The 14819-nt window shown below is 45.1% G+C and overlaps 1 protein-coding gene across 1 annotated transcript; it reads right to left on the reverse strand.

Annotated features, from left to right (window-relative positions):
- Nucleotides 1–339: 339 nt before the first annotated feature.
- LOC127343051 (glycerol-3-phosphate acyltransferase 1) lies at nucleotides 340–11404 on the reverse strand. The gene is made up of 2 exons (XM_051369128.2): nucleotides 10586–11404; nucleotides 340–1449 (listed from the first exon to the last, which is right to left on the reverse strand). Exons 1-2 carry the CDS (start codon nucleotides 11363–11365, stop codon nucleotides 592–594), a joined length of 1638 nt encoding a protein of 545 aa, XP_051225088.1. The 5' UTR covers nucleotides 11366–11404; the 3' UTR covers nucleotides 340–591.
- Between the last annotated feature and the right edge of the window lie 3415 nt (nucleotides 11405–14819).

Raw genomic sequence — 14819 nt, forward strand, 5'->3', positions numbered from 1 at the left:
GGACTTACGGTTCTCGAGATATTTCATTTTAAAAAAAAACGAATCTAGAAAATAATGGGAAAAAGGCAGCCCCTCTGCCTTCTCTCTCCTCCCTCATCCCCACTTTGCTTCTCCTTGCGACACGTGGCGAGCAGGGAGACCACTTCCGAGGAATTTTCTGTCACCACAACGCGCCACTTGTCACGTGCGGAGCGAATTGTCTTCCCTTCGCGAAGGTCGGCCTTTTCTAGAGTTTTCGGGTTCTTTGACACCTTCTTTGGCGGATTCAGTTTGTACGACCGCTGTAATGCTTTTTGTCAATGTTTGTTGAATAAATGAAATAAATCAAGACATCATGGATCTCTTAGAGGCCGGGGCAATTTCTTATTTCAAAAAAATAAGGCATGACGACAAGATGAAGCTATGGCTTACATAAAGTTCACGAGATGATGATGGACTTTACTTTGAATAGATTTCTATACAAGCATTTGCTTATCCACCCTGGCAGACAAGCATTTTTCATTTTCACGGGAGTGATAGAATATAGAACCCCACAACTTCCGAACATATATACTCCTATTTACAGTAACCAGTGTTGGCTAATTTTCCTCTCTACTTGCGAACCACACCGTCGGTTCCGGCGAGCATAGTGTACTTGTCGCGGCGAGTAAGCCCAGTACATTCGAACCCAAGCGCCTCACCGAGCCGCTGCTGGACCCAGTTCGCGACCTCGGCTCCGGTCCTCCCCCCTGCGCGCGTCTGATCCCGCGGCACAGCGCCAAGGAACTCTACGCGGTAGGCCGGCGCCGGGTTAGCGAAGAACGCCACGGGGTCAAGCCACTTGCGGCCGCTCGCCGTCGTGCCGTACAGCAACGTCACCCGCGCGTCCAGCGCCACGGGCTCCATGTCGTCGGCGAGCTCGGCGAACAGCGGGCTGAACCGCAGAAGGTAGGGCTCCCGGCATGTCGTGCCTTCGGGGCAGACCGCGAGGTCTCCCTGCTCCAGCAGCCGCGACATCATGGCGGCGTCGCGTTCGCGGTCGCGCGTGAGCCGCACCGTCTTGATGGGCGCCAGGATCTCCGAGAGCCGGCTAAGGCTGTAGGTTACCGCTGGCACGGGCTTTTGCAGCGCCGCCGTGAGCATGATGGGGTCGACCAAAGTCCGGTGGGTGCACACGAACAGGACGCCCCTGCGCTTGGCCGCCATGTTTTTCGCGAGGCCAGAGGTGCGTAAGCGGACTCCCAAGAGCGCTCCAGCCGCAAAGCTGATTTTGTAGGGTAGACCGATGCCGATGGAGATACGGATGACGGAGAGTGTGAGCCCGAGCGGAAGGAAGAGGAAGAAGGCGAGCGTGGCGGAGGAGGTGGGGAGGAAGGCGAGGCGGCCGTCGTGGAAGATGAGCGGCTTCGGGTACCTCGTACGTGGAAGATGAGCGGTCTTGGTGCTCTCCTTGGTCACTCTATAGAGTTCCTGTGGTTATCAGGGTGATCAATGGTCAAGTCCATAGAGAAATGTCTTCGGGAATATTAATGCTAAAAAATGATGAAATATTTCTCTAGGTATTACTTGTCGCACTACAATCAACCTATTTTATGTACTAAGTGAAAAACTAATAAACCAGTAAATTATATGATTGCAGTTGTCTGCAGTGGCGAACGCAGGAAAAAAATGGAGGGTGGGCACGCCTCAATTTTTTTTTGCGTTCCCCTGATTGTGATAAAAGTTTGCTAAATGAGTAATATATTGGCAAAAATACAAGTAAGATGCAACGGCCCAAACTAAATTTTGCCCAAAAATTATCAATTATCCTAGATTATCCAAGGGATGACTAATGGATGCGTTAAGTTAGACTATCTATGTGTTAACTTGAACAGCTCTCTAAGAATATTTATGTTTTTTGTTTGCATTAAACTCCAATGAACTCTCCAATTGAAAACTCAGAAGCTAGAACGGTCTAGGAGCATGTTTATTTCCATCTAGATTGAAAACTCAGAAGCTACATAACATTAATCCCTCTAGAGAACTGAATCAAATCAATCCTACTATGTGCCGCAATGTGGCTATCCCCCATGCTATCCCTATGGCTCTTCATAATCAATTCTACAATAACAATAGAAACAATAAAATTTATATAAGATATTGATTGTAATTTCTAAACATAAATTATCTATTATATTTCTACAATCTACACAAGTATTAGTTGATTGTAATTCTAGTAAAAAGAAACTAACGAAAAAGAGAAGGGAACAGCTGAACGTAGAGACATACATATGTTCCTGGCCAGTCTCCTGCACACTTGACGGGAACAGATCAACAGAGAAATATACAGAGCTGGCGGTATGTGACTGTGAATCCTAGATTCGTTTGATACGTCCCTGTAGCCGCCGCCTCTTGAGAAAAGCCCTAGCCGCTCCGACTCAGCCTCCTCCATAGATTGGTTCCCCCTCCTCCGGCCGGCTTCGCCGGCGTCGGGAGGAGTGGGGAACCCGATCTATGAGTGGAGTTTTCAATAAAAGTAGTCTTTTCAGTAGTCTATGTTAGGTTTTTGGTTGTCGTTTTCTTGTTGGTTTCCCCGCAATGGAGATGGCATCATCTGCAATAAGTGATCTTCGGCCTTTCGTTCGACGACGAGATCTCCTTCCCGACGTCAATGGTGGTGCCGAAAGATTACAATTATCTAGGTATGGGTGTTCAGATCTTACTTCGCCAGATCGATCTTGGATCTTTTCTCATGGTTGCCGCGAGGAGGATTATCCTCGCAGTTCTTGTCCCGGTTGCTACGTCCTCGACAATGGTGATTCGTATTCTCGGCTCTCCATCAACGTCGACAAGGCAGATCGGTTTTTATTCCCTGACATACTGGTGTTGGTACTCTTGCCGATGTTGATTGACTACTTTAATGGTTGCGCGCGTGCACGCAGCTTTGGCATTGCGGCTCAAATTCAAATTATGGGAGAACCTTCGTTGGTATTTACAGGTCTATGGTTTGTTATCTATCTTTGGCTGCATTCAGAAAAGTACAAGATTATGTCTTGGAAGAAGAAAGAGTTTGAAGACCTCGAAGATTTGCTAGTATCTTTTAGACTTTATTTTGTAATCGCTGGAGACAGCTCGTGTATCTCTACCATGTACTATTTATTATTATGAATATATGTGGTATTGATTGTCAAAAAAAAGAGAAATATACAGAGCTTGGGGGCGGGGGCGGTTCGTGGTTGGGCCTGGGGCTGAGCTGAGCGGCGCGCGACTAAGCCTTGCCGGTCAGAGTGGGGCGTCGACCGGCCGGAGCGGCGACGCCGGCGAGCGGCCCAGCAGCCGGCGTTGTGGCCGGGGAGTTCGGGAGAGGCCGAGCGGCCGAGCCGGCGTGGTGGCGGTCGAGTCCAGGAGGGGCCGGGAGGCCGAGCCGACGAAGGCGCAAGTTGGCGCGTCGGCGAGGGGAGGCGACCAACCAACCAGGAGGAGAGGAGGGGATCGATGGCAATGGGAGGAAGCAGTCAAGCGCGTTTTCTATCCAGAAAATACACGCTATTTCCTTTTTTTAGCTAAATTCCACGCTATTCCCTGGGGTAGTGCAAAAAATCCTGAAAATTTGGGGTGGGCCACGGCCCACCCGGCCCACCCTGTGTGTCCGCCCATGGTTGTCTGGGCTTCATAAGAACCTAACAATAATAGCATGGTTGTAGGATGATCATAATGTACTTCCTTTCTCCACAAATACATGACGTATAAATTTAGTAAAAATTCTATAATTTATAAGAAGTGAGTCTAACTTATTTGGTTCTAAAAGTGGATGTACAACCTAGTCAGTCAAATTTAACTTCTCAAAGATGCAGCTTTTGATTCTTATTATTTTAAAAAAGGTAGAGGCTTTCGCTACCATGTTCCTTTTAAACGGTTCTATAATTAATGAGTTTGACTAAGAGCAAGTTTATAAGCCATGTGCCATGTCATTTGTAGCTAACATAGAGCCAACATGTATAATAGTGAGCTATAATCATGTACTACTTTGTCAATGGATGGCCCACATTTCACTCTCACAAAGTGCCTAGGAGCACGTGCTAGAGCTGGCTCTTGCATGAGAGCCCACTCCTCTTCTCTCTCCTCCTCTCTCTCCTCCAACTAAGCATGAATATATTATTTTAACCCTTATAGCCAGCTGACTAGGACTTATTATACTTGCTCTAAGTACATATATGAAAATAAAGAGCTACACTACAATACTTCATCAATAAACAACACATCCATCGCAAGATATATTTTATAATGGATTATTCAATACCATTTAGTCAAAGTTAGGAATCATTGCTGACTAAATTTATACGCCAACTAAGGATAAGGATATATTGGACCGACCAAACGGTCACACAGTGAAATAAAAGGACACGGTGTCGAGCATGCACCAGCATGTTGGCACATACACACCTAGTTGATGCACCAAACAAATATTAAAATTCTACCAAAACATGTCTCTAATTCGATTCACGAAACGCGACACATGTGTGTCGAGGCGAGTGGCAGAGGAGGAGCACGCATGAATAACGAAAATTCTTACTCACTTAGGGCTCCTTAAATTCATAGGATAGAAAAGGTATAGGAATAGAAAAATCATAGGATTAAGACGTCACGCGTACTTGAATCCTATGGAAAGATGAAGTGTGTTTGATTGTAGCAAAAAAAATCATGAGGTATGGCCTATTGTATTTTTTCGATTCCTATAGGATTAATTTACTATAGGATATATTCCTATGAATCAAACAATTTGGATAGAAAATTTTCCAATAGGATCTAAATTGTACACAATCCTGTATAAATCCTATGAATCAAAAGAGCCCGTAGTACAGGTAGAAGAGTTGTCTTTATAAGTAGCTCCAACTCTCTCCCCAAAGCTCTACGAGACTAAACTTAGTCCCCTATATATAACCGGTTTGCTCGTTCGTGGCCGCCTCTAAAACTTGTGGAGAATCGTGATTTGTTTATGAACATATCTAACTGTTAGAGGACACGGCGAGGGGTGTTTTTATCCAAAATGGATGACTCCATGATCATTGAATTGAACCTCCATCACCATAGGCAATCTAGAGTTACTTGATGATTACTTGTATTTCGTCTGTTTTTTTGCTAAATTTGTTGTGGTTGTGTGTATTTTAGTTTTGCAAAGACCGATTATGATGCTTTAACCTTATAAATAATAAAACATTGTTTTATAAATAAAATCGAGAATATTTGATGTTAAACAGAACGTTGAGATTTCATGATTTGCCAGTTTAGTGGACTTTGGCCCGTAAATGTGAACGTCATCTAGACTAGAGTAGCTTAAAGGGTCTAACAAAAATCAATTTGGAGTTGCATAGTGTCGCTTCAAATTGTAGGTTGCAGAGTAGCGTGGCAGCCGAGAACCAACCTGAGGTTGGGTGGCTAGGAGGTGGTTGTACCCCCAACCCACCAGAGTTCAAACCCCAGGTTTAACATCTGCGTGTCTCATAAAGGTGGAATATTTATTCAGTGGGAGGCGACGTTCCCGTCGACAGCGAGGCGCCGGTGGTGACTTCGTCAATTTCAAAATCCAATCCGCCAGCTCAGTCTTCCGGAGGTGCTCATAGGGGTAGGGTGTGCGTGTGTGCGTTCATAGGGGTGAGTTTATGTGCGTGCATGTGAGACGTTTGTACTGTGTTTCTAAAAAAAAATAGTGTGGCAGCCTTATGTCGTAATGACCTCCCAAAAGCAAGAATGAGCTGTTTGTTGGCTATAATATATTATCATGTTATATATAGCTAATCTGGTAGTTGCCATATACTTTTCGTAGTTCAATAGAAAACTACAAAAAAATATTACTTTTCTTATTTATGACTTACCACTCACTCTTAAAAATATCATATATCTAGCGCTAGAGTCGATTCTTTGATTAGAGTCGGCATGTCTCCTCTTCGTTTCTCTTTTCTTCAACTAAGTAAATATATAATATTTAAATTTTTATAGAAAGCTAATAGTATGACAATACTATTGTACCTGCTCTAAATTTCCTCTTGCACTATCTTTATATCAGTCGGAACAGGGAGTTAATTATGACCGCTTAGTACGGTGACGTCGTTTTTCTCCAAATAATAATGCAGACCGTTGAGAGCGTGACCGGCTGAAAGTGCTACTCCCCCTGCACCAAATGGATCACCCTGAACAAACTCAGGCCCATGGTTCTACTAACAGATTGGACTTGGACAGTTGGGTTTGGTGCTTCCAGAAGTAGAGTCGCCCGTGGAAGCTGTGCAGCCACGTATATATATAATCTTACCATTGTCTTCTAATCTTCTATGCATATTCGTCGTATCTACTGCAGCGCCAACAGACAAAAACATTCTTCGGTTTCTCCAGACAACTGTGATTGGCTGTGGCCGTGCCAAGACTAAAATTCTGCATTGTCAAACGTACGTTACTTCTGAAACTGGGTATACCGCTAACAGGTTGCAGTCTATACTTTATTCTAGGGAGAAGGAGAAAATTGAGAATTATCTTTAAGAACCCTAGACTCAATTTCACTTGGAGAAAATTGAGAATTATCTTTAAGATCCCTAGACTGAATTATTATCAGTATCATAATTTATGTGGTTGCGTCACCAAAAATTTGGCGTCATCAACTTAAGGGCATGACCAATTTTTTTGGTGCCTCGTCGTTGTTTCGATGACATCCAATGAAGTCTACCAAATCAAGGCTGTATGCACTAATGCCCAAGACCCACCGCTTAAGTATTAGTAATACCTAAAATATCCAACTACTACAGCGTCGCATGCAGTACACGACAGAAACAATGGATAGTAGTTGGATTTTTTACATGGGACACAAAAATGTTCCTTTTTTTCAAAAGGTTGTGTGCGAACATATAATCTCTAGATCATGGTTCAAAAAAGCGTTCCTGAGCGTACGCTTAAGCGTAGATTAGAGCTAAGCGGAGCCCTTCCGCTCAGCTTTCGGCCTAGGCGAGAGGAAAAGCGAGGAGGAGCTGTGGAGGCGGGCTCTCAAGCGTTGTCGAGGCAGAAGCAAGAGGGTTAGGGTTAGGAATTCCGTACGCATCCCAATTCTACTCCCGCGTCGAGGCAGAAGAAAGAGGCGACAACACTAGAGCTCCTCCGCGCCACTAGTCAAGCTCCTCTTTCGTGCCACCCTCTAGATCTTCCTCAAGGCCGCCTAGACAGGGTCCCCTTCCTCCAGCAGCTCGTTCCCCTCGTCCCCTTCTAGTCCAGATCGAGGGGATCAAAGTGAGAGAGGCAGGCGTGCGTGAGTGGCGGCTATGACCTGGGATCTGGGAGGCTGGGAAGCACGAGGGGATCGATTTATTTGCAGTGCGTGAGGTTATTGGGCCTTTTGGAGGGGGTCATGTGTTTGGCTACGACCTGAGAAGCAAGAGGCATCATGTTGGGCCTTTTGTTGGACCAGAAATAACACAGAACTAAGTGAGGTTATTCAATATTTTCTATTTTAGATTTACATATGCCTGTTTTGCCATGCACGCTTAAGCGGCGCTTAAGCTCGCTTAAGCAGTAGTTCCTCTAGGCACAGCCTCACCGCTCGCTTAGCGCTTAGCGCTTTTTTGAACCTTGCTCTAGATGTGGTGGAGAAATTTTATTTCAAATTACTTTGGCAAAAAAATATTCACATAACAGATTCGTATGCAAACATGATCCAAATTTAATTTCCGGTAATATACTCTTGTTTCCGAACCATCGAGACATTTAAGAAGGTAACGTTACTAGTATACTAGGAAGTAGGAACACTAAGGCTGGTCACAGTGGGGAGTAATTTAGACTAGTAACATATGTTATGTTATTACCTTCATAGTGGGTACTAACTTATATGTGGTGTCATGCATTGTATCATTTATTATGTTGTAGACTCATCTTAACTTGAGGTGTGTGATGTTATGGTAACATAGCTACTCCCTCCGTCCCGGTTCACAGGGCCTAATCTGAAAAAATATTTGTCCCACAACATCTTCCCACTAAGGCTTGCATGCATTTAATTACAACTAGTAAACTCCTCGAATTACTCTTCACTTTCTCTTTCTCCTTTATTTTAGCTAGCTGAAACAACCTAGTGCATGGGGGTGGGGTGGGCCAAACGAGTTTTCATATGGGGCTGGTTGCTTGCATGCGCGCTCGGTGGGTCTATCCCGTTTTGCATGAGCTATCTATTAGCATTCCTATTAAATAGCAACTACAGCTGATTGGAGAGAGGCAGCGCTGGTTTCAATTTTAACGTCCAATCAAATGTTGCCTTGATCCTGATGTAAAATTATGTAAGCCCTGTAAACCGGGACGGAGGGAGTAGTTACCACATCACCCTCTTTCTTTATTTATTAGCATGTCATGTCACCAAAATACCTTGAGATGTATGATGTTACTAGCTATGTTACTCCTACTACGAGCAGTCTAAAGCCGTTCATATTGGGCCAGTTCTTAACGCCGTATCTTGCTAGGAAACAACAGAACCATCACAATCAATTGTTTCTACACATCGTTTCTACAGAAATTAGTTTCGGGTCAGTTTGTGGCTAGTTCTTGCTATACATACATCACACACTCTCTCTTCATTAAATAGGTTGCCACCTCAGCTCTTTTTATATGAGTTCGCACTAGGAGCTACCCTTGAAAACGGCTTAAGTAACCTTCATATGCCCCCGTCCACAAATAAGTGTACATGTGGGATTTTCAAAATAAATTATGGAGTTGAGTGAAAAATACATTGGAAATATGCATCTCTCCTCTTTAATTTTTCACCTCCAATAAGCTAAGTGCATGTAGAAAACGAGAATAACATGTGGTCAATACTATTGGGTTTGATTTCCGTGCGATGAGTGAGAAGCAATTAAAGTGCATTGGAAAAATAAGGAGTACATTTTTTTATGGATAAAGTTTAGAACTAGATGTACACTTATTTGAGGACGAAGAGGAGGATGATTGAACATGCCGAGTATTTTTTTTCTTTCCAGCGAAAATGGTCACGAAGGTTTCTGTATGTTCTCCTTGCAAAGGACCAACATGACTAACATTACCACTTGGATTTTCCACTTTAGGTGACAGAGAGTGTCTGAGAGTGTTCTTTTTTGGCAGCGAACATACGAAATCTGTGAGGCTAGCTATAGTTAGGTTTCCTCATTTTGCAGTGTTTTAACTATGTATTAGTTTATAAAAACCATGTTCCAAACTATGTATTAGTTTGTGTAAAACCATGTTCACAATTATGTATTAGTTTGTGTAATGTTCCTCCTCTCTATTGAAATGAAAATGCAAAAAAACAAAATAAGAGTATTTTAATGAAAAAATAAGTTTGGAGGCCGCGTTTGGGGGACGCGGCTGGGGAGCGACGTCCCCCAAACACGGCACGAAGAAAACGAGTCCTCCAAACGCTCGATCCGGCATCGTTTGGGGGTCACTTTGGGGAACGCGGTTGAAGATGCTCTAAGGTAGTCCTTATTTAATGTATGCAAGCCATATTTTGGTAAAGAAAAAACAGGCCACCATGTTTTTTTTTGCAACGAAGGGCAAAACTTGCTCCAACCTATTAATTAAAAAAAGTGCACAATTATTTAATGAAAATATGTTTGAAAACCGGTACAATAAAACTACATGCAGACCCTCTCCTCATTCGCCTAGACAGCCCAACCAACTCACCCAAACCAGAACAACCAAAAACCGGAATGAAACCATATGAAGCAAGATCTCGAAAATGATTTAACCTGAAAAGATGAAGACATATGAGGAAATTGCTTGCCTCTTGATAGACAAGGAAACATGCCACCATGATGAATGTTGTGCACCGCACATGTTCCTATTATTATTTTTTAAATGCGAAACATCTCATATATATGTGGTTGAAGAAAATAGGTCACTTCCTTAGAGCATTTCGGAATTGTGAGACTACATAAAGGCTCTCTCTCTCTCTCTCTCTCTCTCTCTCTCTCAAAATAAAAACGTGTCCTTCTCATTATTTCTCTCAAAATTGTGAGACTACATAAATGCACTCTCTTTCTCTCCCTCTCCCTCAAAATAATTAAAAATGTGTCCTTCTCATTATTTCTCCGGGGTTCCTAATTTTTTTTATCTAGATAAAGTTGAAGTTGGAGCTCGGTCACGTTGTTATTCGTTGGATTTACATCGTAACTCGTGATGGTATGTGAGTTGCACTTGGATTGGGTCTGTGTTTTTCTACTTGTACATGAGTTACTACTGAATGAAAATAGATGGAATTTAAGTTAGAGCATGTAGTCCTCAAGCTTTGGATTTTTGTTGTGATTTGCAGAAAGGTTGCAGCTGAGTTTTTACATGTGAGTTGTAAGTTGTAACTGACCAAGTATTAAGCCAGTTCTCTCGTACGTCTAGACAGTAGACGAGAATTAACAGAAGTAGCAATTAGCGTTGCTTAAGTCGCAACTGCTACGTACTCCTCCGTACGAGTACAGCTATAAGGCGAACACTACACTATACAAAGTGTAGAATGTTAAGTACGCATCGCTGCTTACTCTCTCCGTTCCTATTTAATTTGACTTCAATCGGAGTAGTTCATTTGTCTTGTATTAAAGGAATAGCGTCGAGTAGAATGGAATAGATCAGGGAGTACCTTGCAATAGCGGAGGAAGAAGTGATCAAGTGGGTTGGAGTTGCGGACGACGCCAACGTCGGCCATGGCGCAGTGATCAAGTGGGTTGGAGTTGCGGACGACGCCAACGTCGGCCATGGCGCCGTCCGTTCTGAACACTTCTCTCAATGCCGACGTCCCTTGATCTGGCTCGCACAGCAGCCCGGTGAAGTAACAGCGGCCTCCAACCTTAACAATCTGAAGTTCACATCCGACCACCACGTCTGCGGCCATGTACTCTTTCAGGAACCACTCCGCCATCACCCTAGGCGCGCTCGTCACCGCCACCTTCCTCGTCGCCGGCAGCCACAGGTGGTCGTACACCTGCGCGTTAAGCCTCTCCATGTAGAACTTGGGCAGGATGGCGCGGGCCACGAGTTCAGCGTCCTGTGGCCTGAGCCCGACGAAGGTGACGAACGCCATGACCCGGATACCAGCGCCGGCGTGCTCGCCCATGATCCAGACGAGGGGGAAGGAGCAGAGCAGGAGGAACGCTCGGAGCAGGCTGCCGCCCTCGCAGGCGACGAGCACGAAGTAGGGAAAGATAGCGCTGGATCTCAGGAGCCCGCCGTGGAAGTCAAACACTACCGTCTTATCTACTGCGGACGGGATGGTGCACCTGGAGGCGGCGGCGCCGGCGGTGGATAGTCTGGTAATGGAGTTACGGTTGTACTGGAAGGCATCGCTGAGGAGCTTTCCCGCCGCGCGGTACAAGTTGATGATCCAGTGGGCGGCTATCCTGGGGATGCGGCGGAGGAACATCTCTACGCCTGTGCGCACAACGGTACTGGCGCAAGCTTCACAACCTAGCTGCCAACTTAAATACTCCGGCCTTTGGTTTAGCTTATATTAAGTCTCGGTGGTACCGGTGTTAGTCGTATCGTTTTCAGTATCGGGATAACAGGCGGTATCATTTTTCCATCAACATTACAGTATCGTAGGATTATATCGTAGTATCACCATACTATGAAATTTCTATTTGAATATTAAAATTTTGTGTTAAATAAAGTAGTTACCTAACATATACTTCTGGAAAAACGTAGTGCCACATCATATTATTCTCGTAATAGAGTGGTATACCATATTCTAGACTTGAAACATACAACCCAACACCACATAAGGGATGCATATGCAAAAAGTGTCACACGTGGGCACCAGTGCTCCCTTCAATTTCAGATTTTTAAAAATTCTAAAACCTCACAGTTTTGTGTCTCTAAAAATTAGTATATTTAGTCCACAACATGAAGCCAATGAAGCGATACCTGCTTATAAGGGTCGCGATGTTACTAGGTTAACTAATTCTTTGATTAGTTTTAAATAATGTGTGGTATCTCGTTTCGTAGAAGTATAGGGATACTACCGATTCAAGGCATGCATGGTATCGCATCCTGACAATGATACCACCTAATTAGGATACACAGTACGATACGTATCGTTTCAACTTGGTAGGGATCTATATCGCAATAGTGAAACCATGATCGTATCAGTCGAACTGGGAGGAGAAGGTAGGTGGATGTTTTTTTTAGATAATAGGCAAAGATTTGCCCGACTTTAAATTGATAAAGCCATCAAGGTAACAAGGTTTAGGTACAACCTGCTGGGCATCACAGCTTCGCCAACGCACACATAACCATAGAGTTTCTAGACACGATGCAAGGAGACAGACAAAGGCATAAAAAAAAAGGAGAAGGACTTCATGCATTCCGGGCCGTCCCAGGCACCCCACCATGGCACGGGCTACTCCATCACGACGTCGGTGGCCTGAGAGATGCGTACAGCTCCCTTAGCTCGCGCACCATCCAGTTTAGGCCCTCCTTTTCTCTTGACTTGCATTTTAGGCTCCACAGCTGCAAAAAAATGATGATTTTGTAAACGATGTCAGCTGGGTTAGCAATAATTTTCTTCTCAATAGCAAGTTTATTGCGCACATTCCACAGCGCCCAAGACTGGGCAAGGAAAAGGATCCACAACAGCTTTCTAGGGTAACCCGAGAAGCTAGACAAGATATCATGGAACTGAGCAAAGTTAGCGGGGCGCCAGTTGCACCCGAGCAGCTGGCGCGAGACTGACCACGCGAAGATCGCCAAAGAGCAGGAGAAGAAGATATGGCTGACATCCTCCGGCGCACCACACAGGGCACATAGGCCGTTTGACCGACCATGTCGAGTAAGGATCTGCAGTGCCGAGGGCAGCTTATCCAGGGCTAATTGCCAGGAGAAAATCTTGATTTTTAACGGAACCGAGGCTTCCCACAGGTCTTTGAAATGAGCCACCGTCGTACCCGTCGACAGCTTAGCATACATGGATCTCACTGAGAAAGCTCCGTTTTGTTCCAGGTGCCAAGAGATCTTGTCTTGGCCCGTGGTGAGAGTCACCGCAGCCAAACAACTTTGGAGGTCTTCCCACTGCCTTACACCTTCCGGATCAAGAGAACGGCGAAAACGGACTTGCAGATTGTCTTGAGACAACGCCTCAGCGACCGAGATATCTTGATTGTCACAGATGGCAAATAACAAAGGGAAGGACTCCAGTAGGGGGCCCCTTCCCCACCACCAGTCCTTCCAGAAGTTAGTTCTATTGCCATTCTGCACCTTGTGCTTGGCTCCAACCTTAAAGAGGTTCTTGACTTTGTGAAGGCTTTTCCAGAAGGGGGAGCCTCCATGACCTGATCCCGCAAACAGGTCGGAGGCGTCTACATACTTAGCACGGATGATGCGAGCCCAGATCGTGTCCTCTTCCTGGTACAATCTCCAAATCCACTTCAGCATCAGTGCCACATTCATCTTTTTGGTATTGAGTAACCCTAGCCCTCCATACTCCTTGGGTCTACAAACAGTTGGCCAGTTCACCAGGTGGTACTTCCTCTTCGGTCCCGCTCCTTCCCAAAAGAACTTAGAGCGATGAGAATCAAACCTCGCATGAATCCCATCATGGAGGAGGAACAGGCCCATCGCAAACATCGGGAGATTGTCTAGGCATGCATTGGAGAGGATAAGTCGTCCCCCTGACGACATCAGCCTTCCTAACCAAGGTTCAATTTTTGAGGCGAGTTTCCGCACAAGGAAGAGCCACTGCTCAAGGGTTAACTTTCTGTCAGAGATAGGGAGGCCCAAATAAATGAAGGGGAAGGAGCCAAGCTTGCAGTTAAGCTTGTCAGCAATTGCAGTCCGCTCTTCAAACCGCTGGCCCAGCACAAACACCTCGCTTTTGTGATAGTTGATCTTGAGCCCCGACATATCCTCAAAGCACATCAACAGAAATTTAAGTTTAGCAATATCCTCATCCGAACCTTGAATGAGGATAAGCGTGTCGTCTGCATACTGAAGATGGGAGACTCCCCCGGGCAACAGGTGTGGAACCAGACCGTGAATGTGTCCGGCTTTGGAAGCCGCAGAAAGAATACCCGACAGGGCCTCCCCAATGAAGTTGAAAAGCAGCGGTGAAAGGGGGTCTCCCTGGCGAACCCCTCTCTTATTTCTAAAAAACGGCCCCACTTCACCGTTGATAGAGATAGCAGTTTGTCCCCCAGAGACAAGTTGTAAGATCCTATGGATGTATCCTTCGTCAAAACCCTTGCAACGAAGAACTTCCCCCAAGAAGTCCCAGTTCACTCTGTCGTATGCTTTTTCAAAGTCCAACTTGAGGAGCACCCCATTGTGCTTTCTCTGTTTCAAATCGTGAATGATTTCTAGCAGCGTCAACGGACCGTCGAGGATATTTCTTCCCTTGACAAAGGCAGTTTGATTGGGAGAAAGGATCCTATGCGCAATCGGATCCAACCTAGATGCGAAAGCCTTGGAAACGATCTTAAAGATTACATTGATCAGTGCAATAGGTCTGTACTGTGTGATTTGATCCGCGTCGGGCACTTTCGGAATAAGCGAAAGAATTCCAAAGTTGAGTCTAGAAATGTCAATGCGCCCCAGCACAAAGTCATTGAGGATGTGTAGAATACCCAGCTTGACCTGCGGCCAGAATTTCTTGAAGAAGACAACAGGGAAACCGTCCGGGCCCGGGGCGGTATCTGTCTTCATGTCCTTAACGATTGCTTCAAGCTCAGTTTCAGAGAATGTGAGAGCCAACTTCACATTCTCCTCCACTGAGACCCGGCTATACCTATCCCAGGTATGTGGTGCCAACCCGCACATCCTTTCAGCAGACGAGCCAAGCATGCTTCTGTAGAAGTCATAAACATGTTGTTGGATGAGCTTCGGGT

Source organism: Lolium perenne, chromosome 3 (genome assembly GCF_019359855.2).
Source record: "Lolium perenne isolate Kyuss_39 chromosome 3, Kyuss_2.0, whole genome shotgun sequence".
NCBI lineage: Eukaryota > Viridiplantae > Streptophyta > Magnoliopsida > Poales > Poaceae > Lolium > Lolium perenne.